Source organism: Ostrinia furnacalis, unplaced genomic scaffold (assembly GCF_004193835.3).
Source record: "Ostrinia furnacalis isolate ACB-3 unplaced genomic scaffold, ASM419383v2 OfSCF7584, whole genome shotgun sequence".
Lineage (NCBI taxonomy): Eukaryota > Metazoa > Arthropoda > Insecta > Lepidoptera > Crambidae > Ostrinia > Ostrinia furnacalis.
Genome location: NW_021137823.1, coordinates 466,763 through 486,524, shown reverse-complemented (window position 1 = coordinate 486,524; position 19,762 = coordinate 466,763). Strand labels below are relative to the sequence as shown.

The 19,762-nt window shown below is 36.9% G+C and overlaps 1 protein-coding gene across 4 annotated transcripts in view; it reads left to right on the top strand.

The window, feature by feature from the left end:
- raskol (Ras GTPase-activating protein raskol) overlaps window positions 1-19,762 on the top strand; it is a 174,585-nt gene that overhangs the window by 3,797 nt on the left and 151,026 nt on the right. For 2 of the 4 annotated variants that reach the window (XM_028321895.1, XM_028321893.1), the window contains exons 1-2: window positions 13,653-13,814; window positions 16,571-17,543. The exons of the other annotated variants lie outside the window; for them this stretch is intronic. In XM_028321895.1, coding sequence (XP_028177696.1) covers window positions 16,733-17,543 — 811 coding nt within the window. In that variant the 5' untranslated portion in view covers window positions 13,653-13,814; window positions 16,571-16,732. Of the gene's footprint in view, window positions 1-13,652; window positions 13,815-16,570; window positions 17,544-19,762 lie in introns of those variants that run through there. 4 annotated transcript variants of the gene reach the window in all.

Genomic DNA, 19,762 nt, shown 5'->3' with positions numbered 1-19,762 from the left:
TCATTGTGTACTTAAGTAACCTTTTTTTCTCTATTTGTTAACTATTTTTATCGGAATTCAAAAATTTGACTTTGAATAAGAATAATAATTGTTCTTTAAATTAGGTATCTCATATTTTTTTGTACACTACTACTACTAATTCACATCTCAAAATAGCTTGATACCGAATTAAATTAATACATAAAGGTAATAAAAGCCCGTCATGGTATGTACTTGTAATAGACATAACAAGTTTAATTTGAATTTCTACAAGGTTTTCATGTGACTAGAAACCGCAAGGTTGTTTACATTGTTGGCCATCGACACTTTGAGAAGAAATCTGTTCCGAATTATGTATGCATTGGACACCGAGTATGTTAAACATAATTTACACAATGTGCAAAAAGAGTAACTATTGTAGATTTCTTCGATTGTTTGTACTTGTGCCATTGGACGATGAAGGTGAAACTTAGTAGTACTTCAATCGTTCCAACTTGCATTAATGTAATGTTAATAATTTATAATTATTTTGATATTTACACAAAAGTAGATAAAATTATTCATATGAATAAAAATATATAATTTACTAACTCAATACCTACCTATTTGGTTTTACGAACTTATCCTAAAGTTTAGGGACATGAAGTTCAATATTGTAAAATTGATATGAAAATTCAGTCAATTTAATCAGTTTCAGCAATTAATCCATGGCTTCAGGCATGGCATAGGCACTCTCTTTGATAAATCATATGCATGTAACTTTTGCACGTTGACCTAAGTTAAGTTCAGCATCGTGAGCTAGTAAAAAATGATAATATCCGTGACGTTGGAAGCTCCATTCCACGGCTCCGTTACTTGGTGAGACGTCAGTGCGTGCCTCGCCTGCGAATGACATTTGGTAGAAAGTAAACTCTCGAATTAGCTGTCAAGACAGCTATACTGACAAACACCGGGCTGGGAACCATTGTTTTATTTTTCAGAAACCACACACAGAACTGAAATAACACTTTCTATTCAACCAAAATTCCATGTCTGTAACAATTATAACATTTATATCATTATCATCTCGTTTATCGCGTGTTCGCACGGTTTATAATATAATTTAGTTAATTAACCATTCTCTTATGTAATTACGAGCACTACAACTCTTTGTTTGTATTTGAAAGTTGTCTTATCGTGGTCACAGAGTAGCCAGTGGCAATACTAGATTTATCTATAATAATGATGACTCTAAAAGGTTAGGATTTTTTTGTAAAAAGGTATTTCAATTTACTGCAAGTATAATTCGGGCAAGAAGTAGGGTGAGTGACAAATGCCTAATAAAAGCATTATACCGAGGGTCCTTTTGGATACTCCTGGGTAATTATACGCTTCCCGAGAGAGCTAAGCTGATAGAGGAAGGGACCCTCCGGACTTCACGTCATAAATCACGATAACAGGTTACTGGAGTTTCTATAACGATGTCGGAATCCACGGCCGATTAAATCTTCTGATTGCAAGATCAGCAGTTTATTGCCTTTCTGTCCATTAAGCCAGTGGTGTCATGTCCAGACTTCAATTCAAGGATTGGATTACAATGTCTGCACTTATTGACTATATTTCAGCAGTAACTTAAATACGAACAGGAAAGCGTAGTCCAGTTATGTTATCTCTACTTAGAGTTGTTGAATTATGCATTATTAGATTAGGTAGGCCTACCTAGGATTTTTAATTTCTTGTTGTGGACATTAAATTGCATCTGTATACACATTAACTTATGTCTCATTGCGTCACATAATAAGTGTACAGTTAGGTGTTGCGTAAACCAGCGATTCCTGTTAAATGGAAGTCAAACTGTGTAAATATTCTAATGTTTGATCGTTCACCTTTCTAATTCCTTCCTCTTTGTCCTAAACATGTGAAATGGTCGCGTAGTTTGTAATAACAGTTGGACTTTTTGAGTGTTTCATTTCTATATTCATTTATTCAAAAATTGCGACATGCTACTAGTGACATGTTTATGATTTAGGTTGCGCTTAGCATCTATAAGGTTCAGTAAGAAATAAATTTTAAAAGGCATTCTCAAGATGAGAATCATTAATCTTAGCCATTATTTAATCTGCTATCGTCTGTAGAGCTGAACCATCTGTCTATCATTCAATTAGAAGCAGGCTTCAAGGAGCCATTCCTCCCACGGCCAGAGTTATCAACCAAACTGGACTTATCACCGCTGCCACTCACCCGGCGAACTTTGCCGCTAAATAATGGCGACAATGAGCAGGTTACAGACCTCAACCGTTAAAAGCACGTGTCTTTATTGTAACTCTAGATTGTGTCTAACTGATAACTTATAATAACTACGTATTTTTATAAAATAATCGTAGTGAATAAGATGAATATCATACATTGATAATTATCTATACAAGTATGTAGTTGTTCTTAATATGTCAACTCGAGGATAGCGAACGGAAAAACATATTTTTTATTTTATTCTATTAGTTAAAAAGCTAAATACGAAGGTAGTCATTCGTTTCTGATGGTACCCGTGTGCTACGGGAATAATTAAATCAATTGAGGATGTAATTGGCATATCAAAATATACTTTGTTAGGTTCTTACATTTTATGATAATGTTTCTGTGACATAACATCTACCCACATAATGGCAACTTGATAGGTGGGAGTAATTCTCAAGTAACCGGTATTTAGTAGTACTTTTATAATTTTACTTTCACCCTTTCAATCATGATGCCCACTTTTATGTCATACCTACATAAGTTTCTGACTCTCCTGATATAAGTTTCGCAACAACTCGTTCAATTTATTAAGTCACAGTACTGTGATAAATTGTTATCACGCGTTATAAGGTTATTATGTTGCACATAACAAAATTGGTAATACATTAGGTCATCAGACTTTACAAACAAATATGTATTGCGTATGCATGCCTACATGTCGCTCGGCGGCTCGACCCCATTGATTTTCTATTGTGTTAACCGTTGCCGCAGTATCTATTTTAATCATAGCGCGAATTTTAACAGCTTTTGTTAGCCAAATTATTGTTCCATTTCATTTAAATATTCACATTTCCTATTTTCAGACTGAATGGCCTTAGAAAGTTCATGTACCTTATTTAGTACCTAAATTGTAAATTAAATTCATTCACTGAAAAGTGCGATTAATAGGTTCAGCTCTACATTTGTAACAGGTACCTATCAAAATTGTCATTTTAGTTCAATAGCTGAATGAACATAAATGAAGATCGCGATAATTTATTCTTAGGTACCTAATAAAATGCCAGTCAAGGAAGTTTTACCTATTTTGTACAAAATACCAAGAAATGTTTCGTTAGCTTTCTATTAGATACATCAGTGGTCAATGAACGACAGGTTGAAAAGCGATGAAGCGAATCGTTGCGGCTGCTGGAACAAACGTCTCCAATTACTATGAGAAAGAAATAATAATCATGAAAATTCCAACACATCTCGTGGGAGTTCAACCTGCGGCAATGATATGAAGCTCTACTTTCCTAATGGCCGATCTGTAATCATGTTTTATTGATTTCTTCAGTTTCCTGAAAATTCATGTTATGTTGAATTTCCAGTTTCCGTTATCTATTCATGTTACGCAACAAATATCTGTCAGTCAATTTTTTGTTAAAATCAAATTGTAATTTTCTTTTAACGACTTAGAACTTTGTTCCGTTGAGTGTTAAATAATTAATATCCGGTTACATAATATAATTACCATCTTATACTTATAGTTAGTTGTTATGGCATATCATACATCACGATTCGTGTTACAAAACTTCGAAATTGTGGCGCAACACCGCGAGATAGCACAAGAGGGTCTTGCATAAATCGCAGAGCTCTTTAACTTGGCGCCCTCCGACCCTCCCATCCTCTCGTGCATTGTAGTGCACGGGGATGGAAGCGTGCCCTTGTCGCCATGACAACCCCGTCCCGCGAATATTGACAGACGCCGGTCCAGACAGGGGCGAACCCCTACCTCGCTCGCCTCGCTGCAACGCCAGGCGCGTGCGTGTCATTATATATTTTTATAAGATTTAATGCCCTCACAATGACTAACGTGTTCATTACTGATAAGCAGTCACTGCTTTTGTGAAATAGACAGGGGAGTTTTATTGCGGCTATTTTGCAGTGCTAATAGTCGACACAATTAATGTTGTCATCAAAACGTAACACAACTTTAATGTCATAATTTCAAGTTCTGAGTAAGTAGTTTTTTATAATCTTGATGACGATCTTTATAAAAACGTGACTTTGCAGGTTGTAAAGTAACGAACCGCGAAAACAGGTAGATTATGTTCTTAACCTCGACATTCTAAACACGCACGTCATGTAAATCTCTCGGAAAGAGCATTGGGTTAAGTAGGTAACGATGAGCAGAGAATTGGAATGATCAAAAGAAAGGAACGGATAAATCTATTACGGAGCTTTTTTTCACATAAAGCTCTCGGAGCATGAGCATCGGGTTACTTCCTGCTAGCTTTTCTAGTTCGGAGATAAACGTGAGAGATTTTAAATAGTTACGTAACGTATTCCATAGAAGATTTGCTTCCTTCAGGAGAGGAAATTTTACATTATTTTTGGTTAATAGCCATTATAGAAAAATTACAAATGAAAACAATTCAGATTTTAATAGTATCCGTGCTGCTATTATACGTACTATTATTAACTCAAAGATCGAATTAAGATAAATATAGAAAGTAGGAAACTTTAGTACAGTATCAATAAGCACATCTTAGATAAACGCTTACCTAAACTTAATGATAGAACCAATTAGTTAAGTATTTAAATAATAACTTAAGATAAACACAATATTTGTTATCAATTAGGTATAACCCAACGGCTTACAAACGTGATAAGTAATTAAGGTCGATTCGTAAATTGGATCAACACGGAAATGCTTTTTGCTTTTTCGGTTTTAAAGTAATTTCAGACTCGCTGTTCGTCGTTCTAAATTTATTTTTGATGCCACTGGATAATTATAACCGTAGAACCGGCCAGTTTGTTTTTTATATTACAATCAAGCGATTTTCCATCGAATTTCATTGTATAAACATAATTAAGTTTAATATTGTTTGTAAAAGAATGTAGAAGTCAATCTACAGCACCAATTTCTAAAATAGCCGTGTGATTTATAATTTAATTGCTTACAGGATATAACTTTAGTAATCCAACTTCAGACGTAACGAACTTAACAGAAGACGTAGCGTGGGCAGGCCTCCCACTAGGTGGACCGACGATCTGGTGAAGGTCGCGGGAGGTGCCTGGATGCGAGCGGCGCAAGACCGGTCTTCGTGCAAATCCTTGGGGGAGGCCATTGTCCAGCAGTGTACGTCTTTCGGCTGAAACGAACGAACGAACGAATCCAACTTCAGATGAAGAATTTTAATATCTGATTTTACCGTACAACAAGTATTTTCTGGAGAGCCTTGGCACGGATATTGGAACTCGACTCAAAGTCAGCAAAGATTAACTTTGTAAACAAACCCTGTGTCGGCAACGGCTTGTGTCAAATATGGGCATGAGGCGTGGGACGAGTTTGGTACGAGAACGATAAATTGTATTTCAACTGCATGGAGTGATTTGTAAAAACAAATGTGGCAAAGTGATGGCAAAAGAACTGTACCATGTTATAATACTTAAGTTAATGAAATAAAAATAATAATAAGCAAAATTCCAAGCGGCTTTGTCTTTTAATGTTTGTCATAATAAAATATACTTGTTGCGAGTGAATTTGGTCATAATTTTTAAGAGTGAGAGTGCTTTATCGATAATTGAATCAGAATCGCATCAGTAATTCCAGTCAAGATTATCACTTCAATCGTAATTACTACTTTCAAATACATAAGTTTATTAATTTATGTATTTGAAAGTGTGTCTATTAAAGATTTTGTGTGTAAAAAAAAAAACTTAAGTATTCTCTTGCTTATGACATACTCAAATAAGTACTTGTTACAGTGGTGCACAATTATTCTATCGAGAAGTTTTACCTTGTACGATACATATTAACTTCTATGGACATGAAAACAATGTAGAGTCGTAACTATCCTTGTTTATTGCTCCTAAACGAAAAACTACAATATTATGCTCCGTTATAGATATCGTCGTACGTGTAGGTGTATGTCTCTAAAATTGGAGATGAGTATCCCTCTGGGGTAGGGTGGATAATCTGCTGACTGCGTACAGCCTCCACCGTAGCGAATAACTCAATACCCTCCGCCTGATGCATCGCCCTCCTGACACTCCCGTAATAATAGGCTGTCCTATCGTGCTGAAAATACGTGTAAAAATAGCTTCTCTATGAGTTTTTTTTAAAATAAATTCTTACCATTATGTTTACTTTTATTTTTATACGGTTTAAGGCTATCGCTTTTTGAATTCTTTATCGCTGAAAAAGTATAACTAACTAAACATTTTCACATCTACCTACTTAATACATTTTAGTTTTGTTTCGTCTTTTAAGAAATAACTTGGGGATATAATTATTTTCTAGTTGACACAACTAAAGAAATGTAAAAGTGATCCAAGAATTCACTAACGTGTATGTTGTCCATATCCACGAAACACTTGCTTATGCAAAATAGTTTACGTTTCCTTTGACTATACTCGTATTGACACGGGTTCGTGTTTGTCTGCGAGCCGTTCTCATGACATCGCCCCATGCTTATTTGAATACATATAACCATGGTATGTATAATCGGAACAGTATCTCGCGTGACGCCCACCGGGCTTAAGGGCAGCAATCACGGCGGCTTACCTGACGCTAATTTGCCTATAACTTCAGATATTTAATATCAATAATAGCTGGGTGATTTAAAACGAATCCTTCTTGTGTAAATGCTAGGGTAAAAGAAAATCAAAATAAACTTTAAAAACTATTGCAATTAGTTACGCGATGAGGAGACTTATTTATTATTAACGACGTATAAAATTAACATATATATTATTTCAAAAGATTTCGTTCAAGTTTGACCCTGACAGGCAGGGCAGACTTGCATTTTAGCAATAGGTCCGTTTTCGTTCGTTTGTTCGTTCGTTTCAGCCGAAAGACGTCCACTGCTGGACAAAGGCCTTCCCCAAGGATTTCCACGAAGACCGGTCCTGCGCCGTGACCTACTGGATTTTTGACCTTGCCTAATGTTGTTCAAATTTGCCACGTGTTGTGATATTGAGGTGTTTATTAAAATTGTAATGCTCACTGGTCTGATTTATTCGGTTCAACAGACTGAGAGTATGAAATTTGGGACCATTGATGGCGAGCGACATGCCTAAAAGCGGTTCAGTCACGATGTGCAAATAGGGTAACGGTACTGTTCGATATTCGTCGGTGGAATCATGCTGATGAGGCCGAGGCCTGAGGAAGGACGCGCCATGTCCTGCGCCGATACCCCGGGCCGGACGTATGGGACAGCTGTGACCTCATCGCGCCTGTCACGAATGCCAAACATTATCATGCACTGAGCGTACCCACAGAACTTAAATTATGCTCAAGCGAACACAACAATATGTACTCATGTAAACAGACTCTGCGAAATGGTTACACCATCTACGAGATTGTAAATTCTCAGAAAACAGATTCACCCATACAAACAAGTTTCTGTTTCAACAGGAAAATAGGAAACTTAACATGTATTATTATATCAGTCTGGGGACTCGTAAAAAGTTAAATATTGCATGATTTAAGAAATTTCGTGCGTCTAATTTTATACTAAGTAATTTTAGTTTTGTAGAGTCGTTTTATTTTTTAATTTTACTCGGAATTATAATGTAGTTACTCAATTAAAATGTATGAGATATTTATTAATCATTGTTTTCTAATAAGTAGGAAATAGCAATCATGTAATGTTTACGATGTAAAATGTACACGTATATTTATGCGATTACCTCTAATAACGTTATAAACATGATGATACTGCATACTGCTAGTTTAATATAATGTTATATTCAGAGTGAGTGATCGATGATGCTATGCCGGCCAACCAAAGGCAATTAAAGGTTGGCCATCCTCGAAACTCAACCAGTGATGTGGTCATCAACCGCTTAGATTGTATCACTCACAGACTCGTGGTGTAAATAAGTTCTTGACACACAAAAGTGGCGGCGTCACTGACTCCTGACTCACACATGCCATTTATTTTGTAAAAGGCCAATTACCTAAGGTAACTGCGGTTAGCTTAAATAGAAAACTTAGCGAAAAGAGGGTATTTCTGCGTCCAGTCTGACATAGAAAGTTGTGTGTATTTAGAGAATAGTTAATATCTCTCTCCTTAAGCTCAAATTTTTTTTTATTTAAAACTTATCAAATGTTTACTCATTAAAAATTAAAATAGAGTTGATTGACACTATCCTATGTATTTATTCAAGAGTACAAAGAAAAATTACATCCCTAACTATGTTATGTAGTACTTTAAGTAGTAAAAATTGTTATGTATCTAGTACGTAGACTTTTTATTAGACTCTACATTGTAGAGCTATTGTTGGTTCGTCGTAAAGCGCCATCTAGTGTGGAGTAGCAAGATTTGGTAATCTTATTATCGCACTAGGTGGCGCTATGTACTTTAGTGGTTAAAGTAAGCGTAAATACACTGCTGAAAAAATTAAACAATGATGTTTAACGATAACTAATTGAACTAGAATTTGATTGTCTGGTATTTTCATTAAAATTGTGAATTTCTTTTTAAAACGAAAACGAATATTGTAATAGGGTTTTTAGGTATGTTGCCATCTAGTATGTATTACTTGAATCAACTACTTGCGTTTCGTGAGTCTGTACAATAAAGTAAATTTATATACTACGAGATGGCGCTAGGTGCTGCGTCCATTATGCAATAGATGTCGCTTTGAATTTTTGACAAAAACGACTATGTTATTATTTAATTTTAATAATATGTTTTATTAAATATTTGTTGATTATAATAATTTCTTTCTTTTAGTAAAAGCTGGAATGTAAAAAAAACAGAAAAATGCTTATCTATTCACACTTGAATAAACTAAACTGGTTCGTCGTGTTTTTAGGTAGGTTGCACAATATGATAAATGTTAAATTTTGATTAACCAATTTTGTTATTTGTTTAAACTTCTTTTTACGAGCTCGATATCATTAATGCTCATAATTGAACGCCAATAATTTTGTTGATTGCTAGGTGCTCGTTTTTTACAAACAAATACCTAATCTGGGTCAAAAATTAAACTCTTTGGCAGTTTCGGCATCTGTTGGCCACATTTCCGACCGTAGATACATAAACGCTATAAGCGCGAACAGTATGAACCAACCAATCATGATTTTTTATGATTTGTCATCTGCAATTTTTAGGGTCAACAACATTCAGTTAGGGTTGTGTTACAGCTATACATAAAAAAAAATTTAATCACAAAAAATTTAAACATTACTGTAGACTAACTTAATGATTAGTTTTAAATGTTACTTCTTTAATTAAGTTGGTATTTAAATAATTTTGAAAGTTTTGAGGATTATTTTTCAGTAATTTTTGTTTTTATTAGTTTCGTGCTTTAATTATTTACCTACTATTTATTTATTAACGGTTCTGTGTGAGCGTTAAGTTAGACAATTAAGAAACGCCGTACAAAGCAGCCAGCCCTAGCTCATCTAGCGTATGAGTGGATGTGGATGGTGGGTGTCATTGTTCGTGCTAATTGCTGCAGGGTGAGGAGCCGACACCCACAACCCGGCATCAATGGCGACAGAACTTGCGGAACCCCGTCATTATGTAGGTGCTATGCTTTAGAGGAATGTGCGGGGAGATTCGACACAATAGACCATTTCTATACGCAATTTTTTTTTTGTCTATGACACATTCTATTTAATCGTATCATCTGAAATAATGCTCGAGATTATTCGTTCAATGTTCATAATAAGTTAAAAAATATTCAAGATAGATCTCGCTCTTCGGATTCGGAACTGTCTGTCCTTCTGTAGGTAGGGTCTCTTTTAACCGTAGACAGAGTGTCATTTGCAATTTCATGATTGTAGCGAAGTAATTACTTACAAAAAATATAGCGAAGCTACCACCAACTGAAACTGTCACGAATGTTACTTTAGAGGAATGTTACTTTATTAATTAAGTAAGGCTTTAGTGATTTTGGCTTCACCAAGACGATCAAGTTTAGTAGTTTTAAAATAGCAATTTCTTTCCTATTTTTTTTGTAAAATCCAGTCGTTATCGATTAACTTTGGCTTTTTTCTCGTAAACAAATACTATCTACTCATCATTCTTCAATACAATCGCCAATGTGACTAAGACTTGATGACATAATTATGACTAAACCGCAGATGTTATTAACAGTTCGGGAGTGCTACAAGTTTTGAGTCAGTAAAAGTGTGAAGTTATATGGATTATGAGTAAAGACATTCTACTCCTGTAAGGCGTTATTAAGCTTACTGTTATCGAGAGACCAAGTCTGTTGGTTGACAAAAAGACAATTCTCTTGAAGTCCAAGATATCCATGTTTACAAAAAGCTCCAAAAGCTCTGAAAAAAAATTGTTAACTAAATAATTTACCGTATCAATGCTCTATCTACCTAACACCGCCAAATCATGTAAAATGTTTCAATGTAAATGTGAGCCTACCCTATGAAATTGTAATAGCGTTTAGAATATTTTGTGTGAACATATTCAAAGATGGGAACATGTTAGCGATGTTCCGGGCTTTATGCTCCACGGAGTGCGATGTGCGAGCGTAGAGATCAAAGGTGGCCGATGCGAGCAAGATGTCCTCAAATGTATTACATGAATCCCCAGACTCTACAGTAACTGTATATTTCTATCGTGCAAATAATATTGAGAAAGGTGCATACTTACAACAAGAATAAATAAACATTCAGATGGACAATTTTTTTTTACAAAATTAGTAGACGTTAATTAAATAATGTTAATTTTTATGTAGCACTGATCAAAATTTGATTATTCAAATTCGTTGTTGTTCACAATTCCTTAATTAATAATACAATTATCATCTTAATTAATAACCAATTTTAATCTTCGCTTAATATTTGCATCTTATTTATTAAAAGGACACTAGCCTGTTATTACGGATACGGACGTTATCGAGACTGGTTCGTTAATCGAATAAAAACGTTCAAACAAAAAGTCGTCCTTGCTACCTTTCGAACAGTACCTCTAGTACGAAAAACTTTCGAGTTCGTTTCGTTGCGTATTCAAAGTGTCATCGAAAAATTTTGTATGAAAAATTAAACAGCGCCCCCTAGGGCGGCTATAATATAGGGGGCGCTGTTTAATTTTTCATACAAAATTTTTCGATGACACTTTGAATACGCAACGAAACGAACTCGAAAGTTTTTCGTACTAGAGGTACAGTTCATGAATGACATTCTATTATTATCTCCCATTGGAAGCGGCTGAAGACAACGTAAACATTTGAGGTTATATTTGTTTTTGGAACACCAATATTGACTAATATGGCGACTGGTTACGCATCTGCTAGGGGTCGAGATGTCAACAAACAATAACTTCCCGTGTGAAAACTAGTCATCCCAATGAGCTAGTTTCAGGATAAAAATAGGTGCTTTTGAATAGGATGATGTCTTTATTCTAGTTGCAATATCTCTTTGCTAAACTTGTGGTTTGACGACTGGATAACAAATCAAAATCATCGTTGGCCTTCGTTCGTGTGTTGCCTTATCCAATGCTCGCTATTGATACCATCTTGAACGGAATGCGTTATTGTGATATTGTATTTTTCTATATTAAGTAAATAAGGTTCTTTATCAACTCTACCTATGTTTATTAAAAAGTAATTATACTAATTATTGAGATTATAATATTAGTGCAGGTAAATCGAGGACCCCAAAAATCGTTGCAAATTGAAAGTTTCGCTAAAGTCGAACTTTAATTAGCTTTAATATTCTGCCTTTTCCCGTGTGTCCTCAAGAAGCGTTGTGCAATCCGATGTAATGTGAGTATGTAATAGTAATTTTACAATTGGTAAATATAGTGCGTCGAGCGTTTAAACCTTAATGGCACGACGTGTCAGTAATCGTTATGGTCTTACAGGCTTGTAATGGGACCACGATAAGAGCCCTCTGACTTTTCAATTAAGCTCTATTAGGCAATACAATACATATTCTTGCACAATTGAACTAAAAACGTATGTCGTGTAACTTTGGACCACATTGGAGCGATAAAATAAATTTTATGTAGTAGGTATGTATTGCGCAGCTACTTAAATTAAAATGTGAATGTTTTTCATTTACATGAAGTTGCATAAAACAAATATATATTTTAGTTTATACATAGCACTGAAAACAAGTCAAGTGTAGAAATAAAAATCTACTACCGGTAAAAATGTACCCTCCTAAATATTATGAAGAGATAAGCGTTTTAACGAGAATAGTTTTCAGTAGTAGCTGGAGTATGTTTTATGGTTTTGAGCTTAACATTTTTTAATGCCGACATCCATCAGTAGGTCGTTAAAACCGAACAAAGAAATGTACTTTATAGCATCGATGACTAATTTACTGTTGTCCTAATGTATGACATAGTTGCATCCGAGCATGCGACGTGTAGAGTAAACCTGTAATTATTTACTTTAACATGATTACTATAAATTATTACGTTGCGCTAAGTTTTTATGGCTTTGTTTCACTACTTATTTTATTGTTCGTAAAACATCGTAAAGCATTGCGTATTGCGAAAAGTCGGTGCGATCCAAACATTATAATTAAAAACTGCTACGAAAACCCACTGGCCAGTTTACGTAACTGGTTGATTTCTCAATATTTCTTTTATGTTATCTATTACATATTTTCGTGTCCCAATGTTTACCGTCGCCTACGCGGGACGCCGAGTGACCGCGGGTCCCGCAGAATGCAAATATCCACACGAACCGGTCTCTATCTGTGGCTGCTCAAACGATAACGTTCACAAATAGTAGGCAAAGTGGGCAAGGCTTCATGTCTTTTAAATGTCTACGATGTTACATAATGCACATAGTTATACGAACTAAATGTAATTTAATCGGCTTTACTCCAACCCTTGAGAAACGCCCTTGAAAATTCTGCAAAGTCTACATTTGACTTTTATAGAGTTTCTTAATTGTATAAAACTTAACCTTATTTAAGTATTTGTTGCCAGTTGTAGTGACTTATATTTAGGGTGCGTCAATTTTGCAATTTAAATTGTATTTGTTACGTAATTTATACGCATTTATATGCGAACGAAAGTGGCTAATCCCCTGCTTTTTAGAGGGTTGTTGTCATAAAAGTTGTAACAAAATCGTGAATCCCTATCATATCGTTAATCACACCCTAAATCAGTGTGACAATTGAATAAAAAGAATTAAAAAAGTGAACGGGGGGAAATATAATAGGTGAATTGGCCCCCATGTTCTATTTGTGTATCTACTAGTTCCGTGGCAGTGACGACAGGCATCTGTCGATCTAGTTTAACTTTTAATGGCTCACAGTCTCAGTGATTTCAGCTGGACACCTTTGTCGTTTGTTTAAGGCGAGGCCCTCATGAATAATGAAATAGAATTGTGATATAAAGGTGTCAGCAAGTGCTAACGGTCCAGTCAGCGCGATGTGTATGGCTACCAGCTGCGAACAGATGAGACTCTACAACTCTACATGTTGGTGCGGTGTATACGCAGCGAGCCGGTCGCCCCTCGCGCTTTACGCTCACAGTTGGTCGGAGCGCGGCGCTACGCGCACCTATACCGCGGGACTTCTAAACGAACAATCGAATTCGAATGTAACTGTCAACTCGGGTGACAGAGCACTTCGAAAAGTGACGCGATTTGTGAGTGTCAAGTTCAGTGTTTGCACACTATAGTGGCACAGTCATACAAAGGTTTTACGATTGTTTATTTATTGTGTTTACTGCGGCCGGCGTCCGATACTTGATATTCATGTGTCGATCGATTACACGAAAGTTTTCATGCGAGAGCTTAAAGCTTAGCGCAAAGTGAAAAAGTGACACTATCTATTTAATCAACTGGTATAATACTGATAAAAGTTCAGTTTTCAAATATTATTCTATAAATTAGTCTGAAACAAACATAATTTATCCAGTTGGTAAGACTTAAGCGTGTTTTTCCCCCGTTTTTATAAATTGTATACCTACCTTAATTCATTATTTCAATGCGTGACTATTAAACAAATAAAAAATAAGAAACGGACAGTCGTTCATTAGATAAATACGAGCAATTGTTGCTGACAGATATCATTAGTAATTAGATGAAAGTTACTTAATATATTTAATTGCTGTTATTACGAAATATTTACAATAACCGGTAAGGGTTTCTAAGTCCATTAATTTAAAGGTCGTTATTGGCAGTACGTTGGCCTGTGCCGAGGATACTTTGACGGTAATGGCTTGCGTGTGGGGTATGCACCGCTAATGCAACATCGTAAAATATCGATCATCGTTGCTAGGAGTTGGGTCACAATAAACCTGGTTTACAATCCTCAATAGGCGGCTCTCACCGCTGCTTGCCGTATAGTTACCGTGCTGACAACTGACCGCTAAGCTCTAGGGAGCATTTCACAGTCTCATTGTCGAGGCTCGGACTGGCTTTCATTGCCACAGTTACGCATGTGCTTGGGCGGTGTTTGTAAATATTTGCTCCTTCTCTCGCCGCTCTACGTCACGTTTACGAGTTTCCACAATTTCAAATTTCTTTGGAACAAAAACTGTAGTCATAATATACGACGAGTGAGTATGTCTTACAATAGTTGGGCATTGGGCTGGTAACCATCCATAAAATTTCAGTCCTCTAATTGCAATTAGGTATTTCAAAGTTTATCTAAGCTATTATAATGATATCGTATGGGAAATAGACACTTTATTTGTCGTTGATTTCATATAATGAATATGGAATAATATTTAGATATTGCAACAATACCTACTCATAATTCATAATATATTTTGCAATAATTACCTATTACAGATGTAAATTTAATTCTTACGCTATTCGTTGCTGCATTTATAAATACTCTAAATGTATCAACGAAATGTCATCGATTAACAAATCCAATTAAGTTAATGATTTATTTATAAACTTGTTTGCTACCTTGATAAAAATGAACCAGTTACATATTTTGCTTTTAACATCAGTACCGATTTACCGAACGCTTCTGGGGAAAGCAAACAAAATTTCCCTAACGGTAACCAAACTTATCTCATCATACATTAAACGGAACGCATACTGCTGCGCGTCGCGTTAGCCCCAATAACGATTGAAGTTTAAAAATAAATACCATATATTAAGAAAATTACTTACAATTTAAAAGTCCAAAAGACTGTAGCGTTTCGAACAATCAAGAGCGTGGATTATTTCCTTGATAAGTTGTATTTCCCGGGTTTTGTCCACGACTAGCTTAATCATAGATGTGGTGTTTCCTATAAAACGCATTCTGACTCGCATATTTAGTTCGATGACCGTGATTTGGCCGATGTTTTGTCGCATCAACGGCCTGCGGGATTGTAGCACGTGCCTACGACCCGTTAAATTACCACAATTTCAACTCTCACGATTCAAATTCAGCATTCGAACTCTATGAAAAACTATAAGTGGCTTTTAGGTGTATAAGCTTTGCAAATTACGCGTTTACGTGACTCAGTGCTTATAGTTTGCTTGTGTGTGTTTCAAAACGTTCGTTCGCAAACTCTGACATATTTGACGCCATAATTTTTGTGGATTGCTGTGAAGAGTGTGAAAAACTTTTCCTGTATTATTATGCACCGTATTTACCGCGGTCACGACCCAGCCTTCTGTCATTATAAAGCCGCTACAACGATTTCAAAGTTCCTCAAAATAATTGCGTTTCCTAAGCACGACTGCCAGCCATTGACCTTTCATTCATACTTGCGTACATTTATCTCTATCTGTTTTTATGGAGCTCATTTCTAAATTAAGTATTAAGTAATTTTAAGTCACACATTTTGCCTCGTTGCAGAACCATTTAATTTTTGCTTTTGATTTGTTAGCAGCGCTTTAGCTCTTATGAAATTAACGTCAAAGTTTTTTTTTCTCGACGTAAAGTGTATATTGATTGACATACATTTATGCTTGGACAGTTGCTTTAATTTCAATTAAGGTGAGATGAGGCTAAGAACTTGATCAGAATTCGGATGTAACGGGCACCCGGGCTGCGCCGGCGCAGTACCGTAACCTCGGACCAGTTAACGCGCCCGCCGCACTAATGTGACTAGTCATAATATTAAATCACTCGTTATCAGTCTACTTACCTACCATTAATACATCGTGCAATCTCGCCTTAATAAAAAGCTCATTATAAACAAACATTATCTGCAGGGCTTAAATAAGTACGGGCAGTATTTATGTTTAATAACCACTTATTAAGTAGATACTTCATAAAGCTATCAGTGCTGACCCACATAAATATTATTTGCACCACTTCAAGCCATGCACTATGTTTACATTCTACGCTGGCGGCATGATACAATTTAAACAAAACAACTATCATTACATATTCAATACATGCATAATACGTAGAAGGCAAATTAGGTGTAGCAGGTGCATGTTTTTAAAAATTAATAACTCAGCATCTACATAGCCTTAATATTTTATAATATTTGAACAGGTGCGGACGTCGGCCGTAGTGAAATCATTTTCATAGCTTTGCTTCAAAATCGGACAGTAAACATGTGACATAATTAGTGTTATGCAATTTGTATTGCTGAGTGAACGCGTGATGAGGACAATAGTTTCTACTGGAGATACGGTGTAGTGATGGTGCTTGGCAATGCCGGATTGGCGATACAACGTGCTCTCGACGAGCGAGGCGTACATCAACGCGGAGGGGCTGCCGGGCGACCCGCTGGCCGCCAGCTACCCTCGTCGCGCCGACCGCTCGCGCCCGCACCACACCTGCCCCTACACCACCATCTTCCTCGGGGCTAGATCTCAACAAACTCCATACAGACTACCCGCTCTACAGAATGATGCGACAGATCCTTACGCTGATGCTTACTCCGTTGACCGCTCATCAAATCTCACAGACACTTCTAGCTTCGCACGCTACGAGGACTGCCGCCCTCAAATTGGAGACAGTCTGCCAGATGAAAACTTTGCCAGCGACAAAATTAGTGACAACGTCACCTTACAAGTTCAAAAAGTGCCATACACATCTAGTGTGTTCTACATCTCAACTAAAACGGATAATCTGAATAAAGAAGTCGTGCCAAACAATCTATATCTTGTTGAAGGATCTGATTCAGATGCGCTGTCTTCGTGCACCTGCGACAGTTTTGAACGTTGTGAATTCGATTGCCGCGACTTCGAGCCATTCTCTGACACCTGTTGCTGTGACCCACTTAGTGACGGCGTGTGCAGTCGTAGTCCTAAAAATGTTGATTCACCAGAACATTTTTGTGAGAAAGTGGTGGAGGAAGATGGTATCTCAGCGCGGAGTGATATGGATGGTTTGGATTTAGCTCTGTTCGAGCCAGCTCAAACTGAATCCAACGAGCGCCAAGGTGATACTGCGGAACACAACGAAACGACTGCCGGTGCATTATGTGGAATCCTTTATGCGATACCAGACAGCAGTGGTGGTAAGTAATAGTTAATGAATTTTAAAGCAGTTAAGAGCAGGCATCCCGGAATAGACGCGAGATAACGTTCAATTAGTGCCTTTTCACACGTTCCGGTTGCCGGCTATCCGGCGCCGGGTACCCGGTCGTGAATGTATGGGCATGCCGGATTAATTACGCCGGAACATGTGAAAGCTACGTACCATGCCCATACACTTCACCACCGGATACCCGGCGCCGGTTAGCCGGCAACCGGGACGTGTGAAAAGGGCCTTACAGTGATTAGGAGCACAGTGAACCGCGCTGCGGGCTGCCCGCTGCCGGCCCCGTGTGGTCTGAGCCAATCGGACTCGTATCCGATACGACCAACGGTGTGCGGGAGATTACTGTCGCATCAATCACCAACAGTCATTGTCATCCCCGTAATAACAACAAAGCTATTGGCACGCTTCTAGCATGACTTGGATTTTGCTGATCTCGCTTCCCTAACATAAGCCGGTTAAAGTATAGCGAGGGCAATGACCTACGCGTAAAGTTAATTTTAATTCTGTTCCACTATTACTTTATCTAACAACACTGGTATCGAATTTCTATTACCGACCTAACCGTCTACGTGAGTTAGTGAGTCACGGTGAAAAATTGCCCACAGAGCTTGTTATTAAAACAACTGCCTTTGCCGTCACTTCCAAATGCAGGCTATTTCATTCGAATGCGTCACGGACGGCAGGCAAAGTCGAAGCTTTTATATTAGTATGGCAGCGCTACAAATTGCGTACCGTTACCATCTCGTAAGTTTCTAATTACCAACAGAGATAGAGGGCGATAGTGGTCTAACATGCAAATTCTAGTATACATACGAGTACGTACATACGTATATCGAGACGGAACAAACGCCTCGAATGTTTGCATTTACAGATCAGTTTCTCAGTTAATAAAAATAACTATGTTAACGGTCGTAAAGTAAGATATGGTGGTATTTTTCTATGCACACAAGTGTGCGGAGAGTGTAACTTAGCTTGTCTTATTATTATTTCCGTGTGAACGAATTTTATCTTATGATGCCAGACGCCATTTAAACAGCACTCTGCCATTAAAACTACATTATTGTATAGCTTTTATTTTATTGCGGAATACAGAAGTACAGTTGCTATGAATAAATGTCAGCCGCTGTTGTGGATTTTGCTAAAAGCTGGAGTAACGGTTGATAAGAATGTGTTTTGAATACTGCATAGGCTTATTGTGCAGTTACGAGTACCCTGCCTGCCATAAATTTACCTAAGTTATAAGGTTAAATAAATACCTCTGAGTATGGTGGCACAACGACTCTACTATTTACTAGCAAAGCAGAGGCGACACCCAAGAGGGCACACCCTTTATTGAAGTTTATTGTCTGTCAAGCTAATAGCGTCATAATGGTACAAAATATTGCTTTCTGTGTACGTTAAGCTATACCAACTTAGAATCCATTAACGAAATTTGATAAGGGGCGTTTGCCACTTGGTAATAAATTCGTGAGTCAGGATTTTCTTACTGCAGCTTTTTGTAAATCAATTTAGACGTGTTCACTACAACAACGCTGATGGTAGGTTCGTATTTTGGATAAGAATTAAAACTCAACAAGTAACGTTTAGTACCCAACTGTAAGAGTCGATTTCAATTTAGCGGGATTTAAAGGTTACCTCCTAAAGTTTGTATCTTTTGTGTTGCGTTCGGGACCACAGCCAGTTGAACCGATTGTATACGAGCCAATTCGTGACAAACCCCTGCTTTCCTTTTATGAATGTTGCAAACTTGTCGGACTCCTGGCTCATTGTTGAAAAAAGAGTTACGAGATGCCACAGTCGCAAGCAGCCCATATAAACTTATACTTTACACGCTGCTCGAGAAAGTTACAGGGTCAATGCGTTGTATAATTTACGATGTTTTGTATTGGTCCAATTTTACATGGGAACAGGATAACAGTCCAAGTCAAGGTATTCTATTTTTATTTGCAAAGTGCATAGAGTAATCATTCAGTTTGTCAAGAAATCAGTAAACTGAGGCTAGTTTATTGATTTCTTGACAAACTTCTTTCTTTAAAATCAGAAGATTCAAAGAGCAACGGACGTTTCATTATCTGCCTACATTAAACATTCAATCGTTAACGTTATCTATAATCTGATCGATTACTGATACTTCTTGTGCAGGAATGTTGAAACTCCTGTCCATCGAGCTAATCACAGATCGTGTCACTCACCATT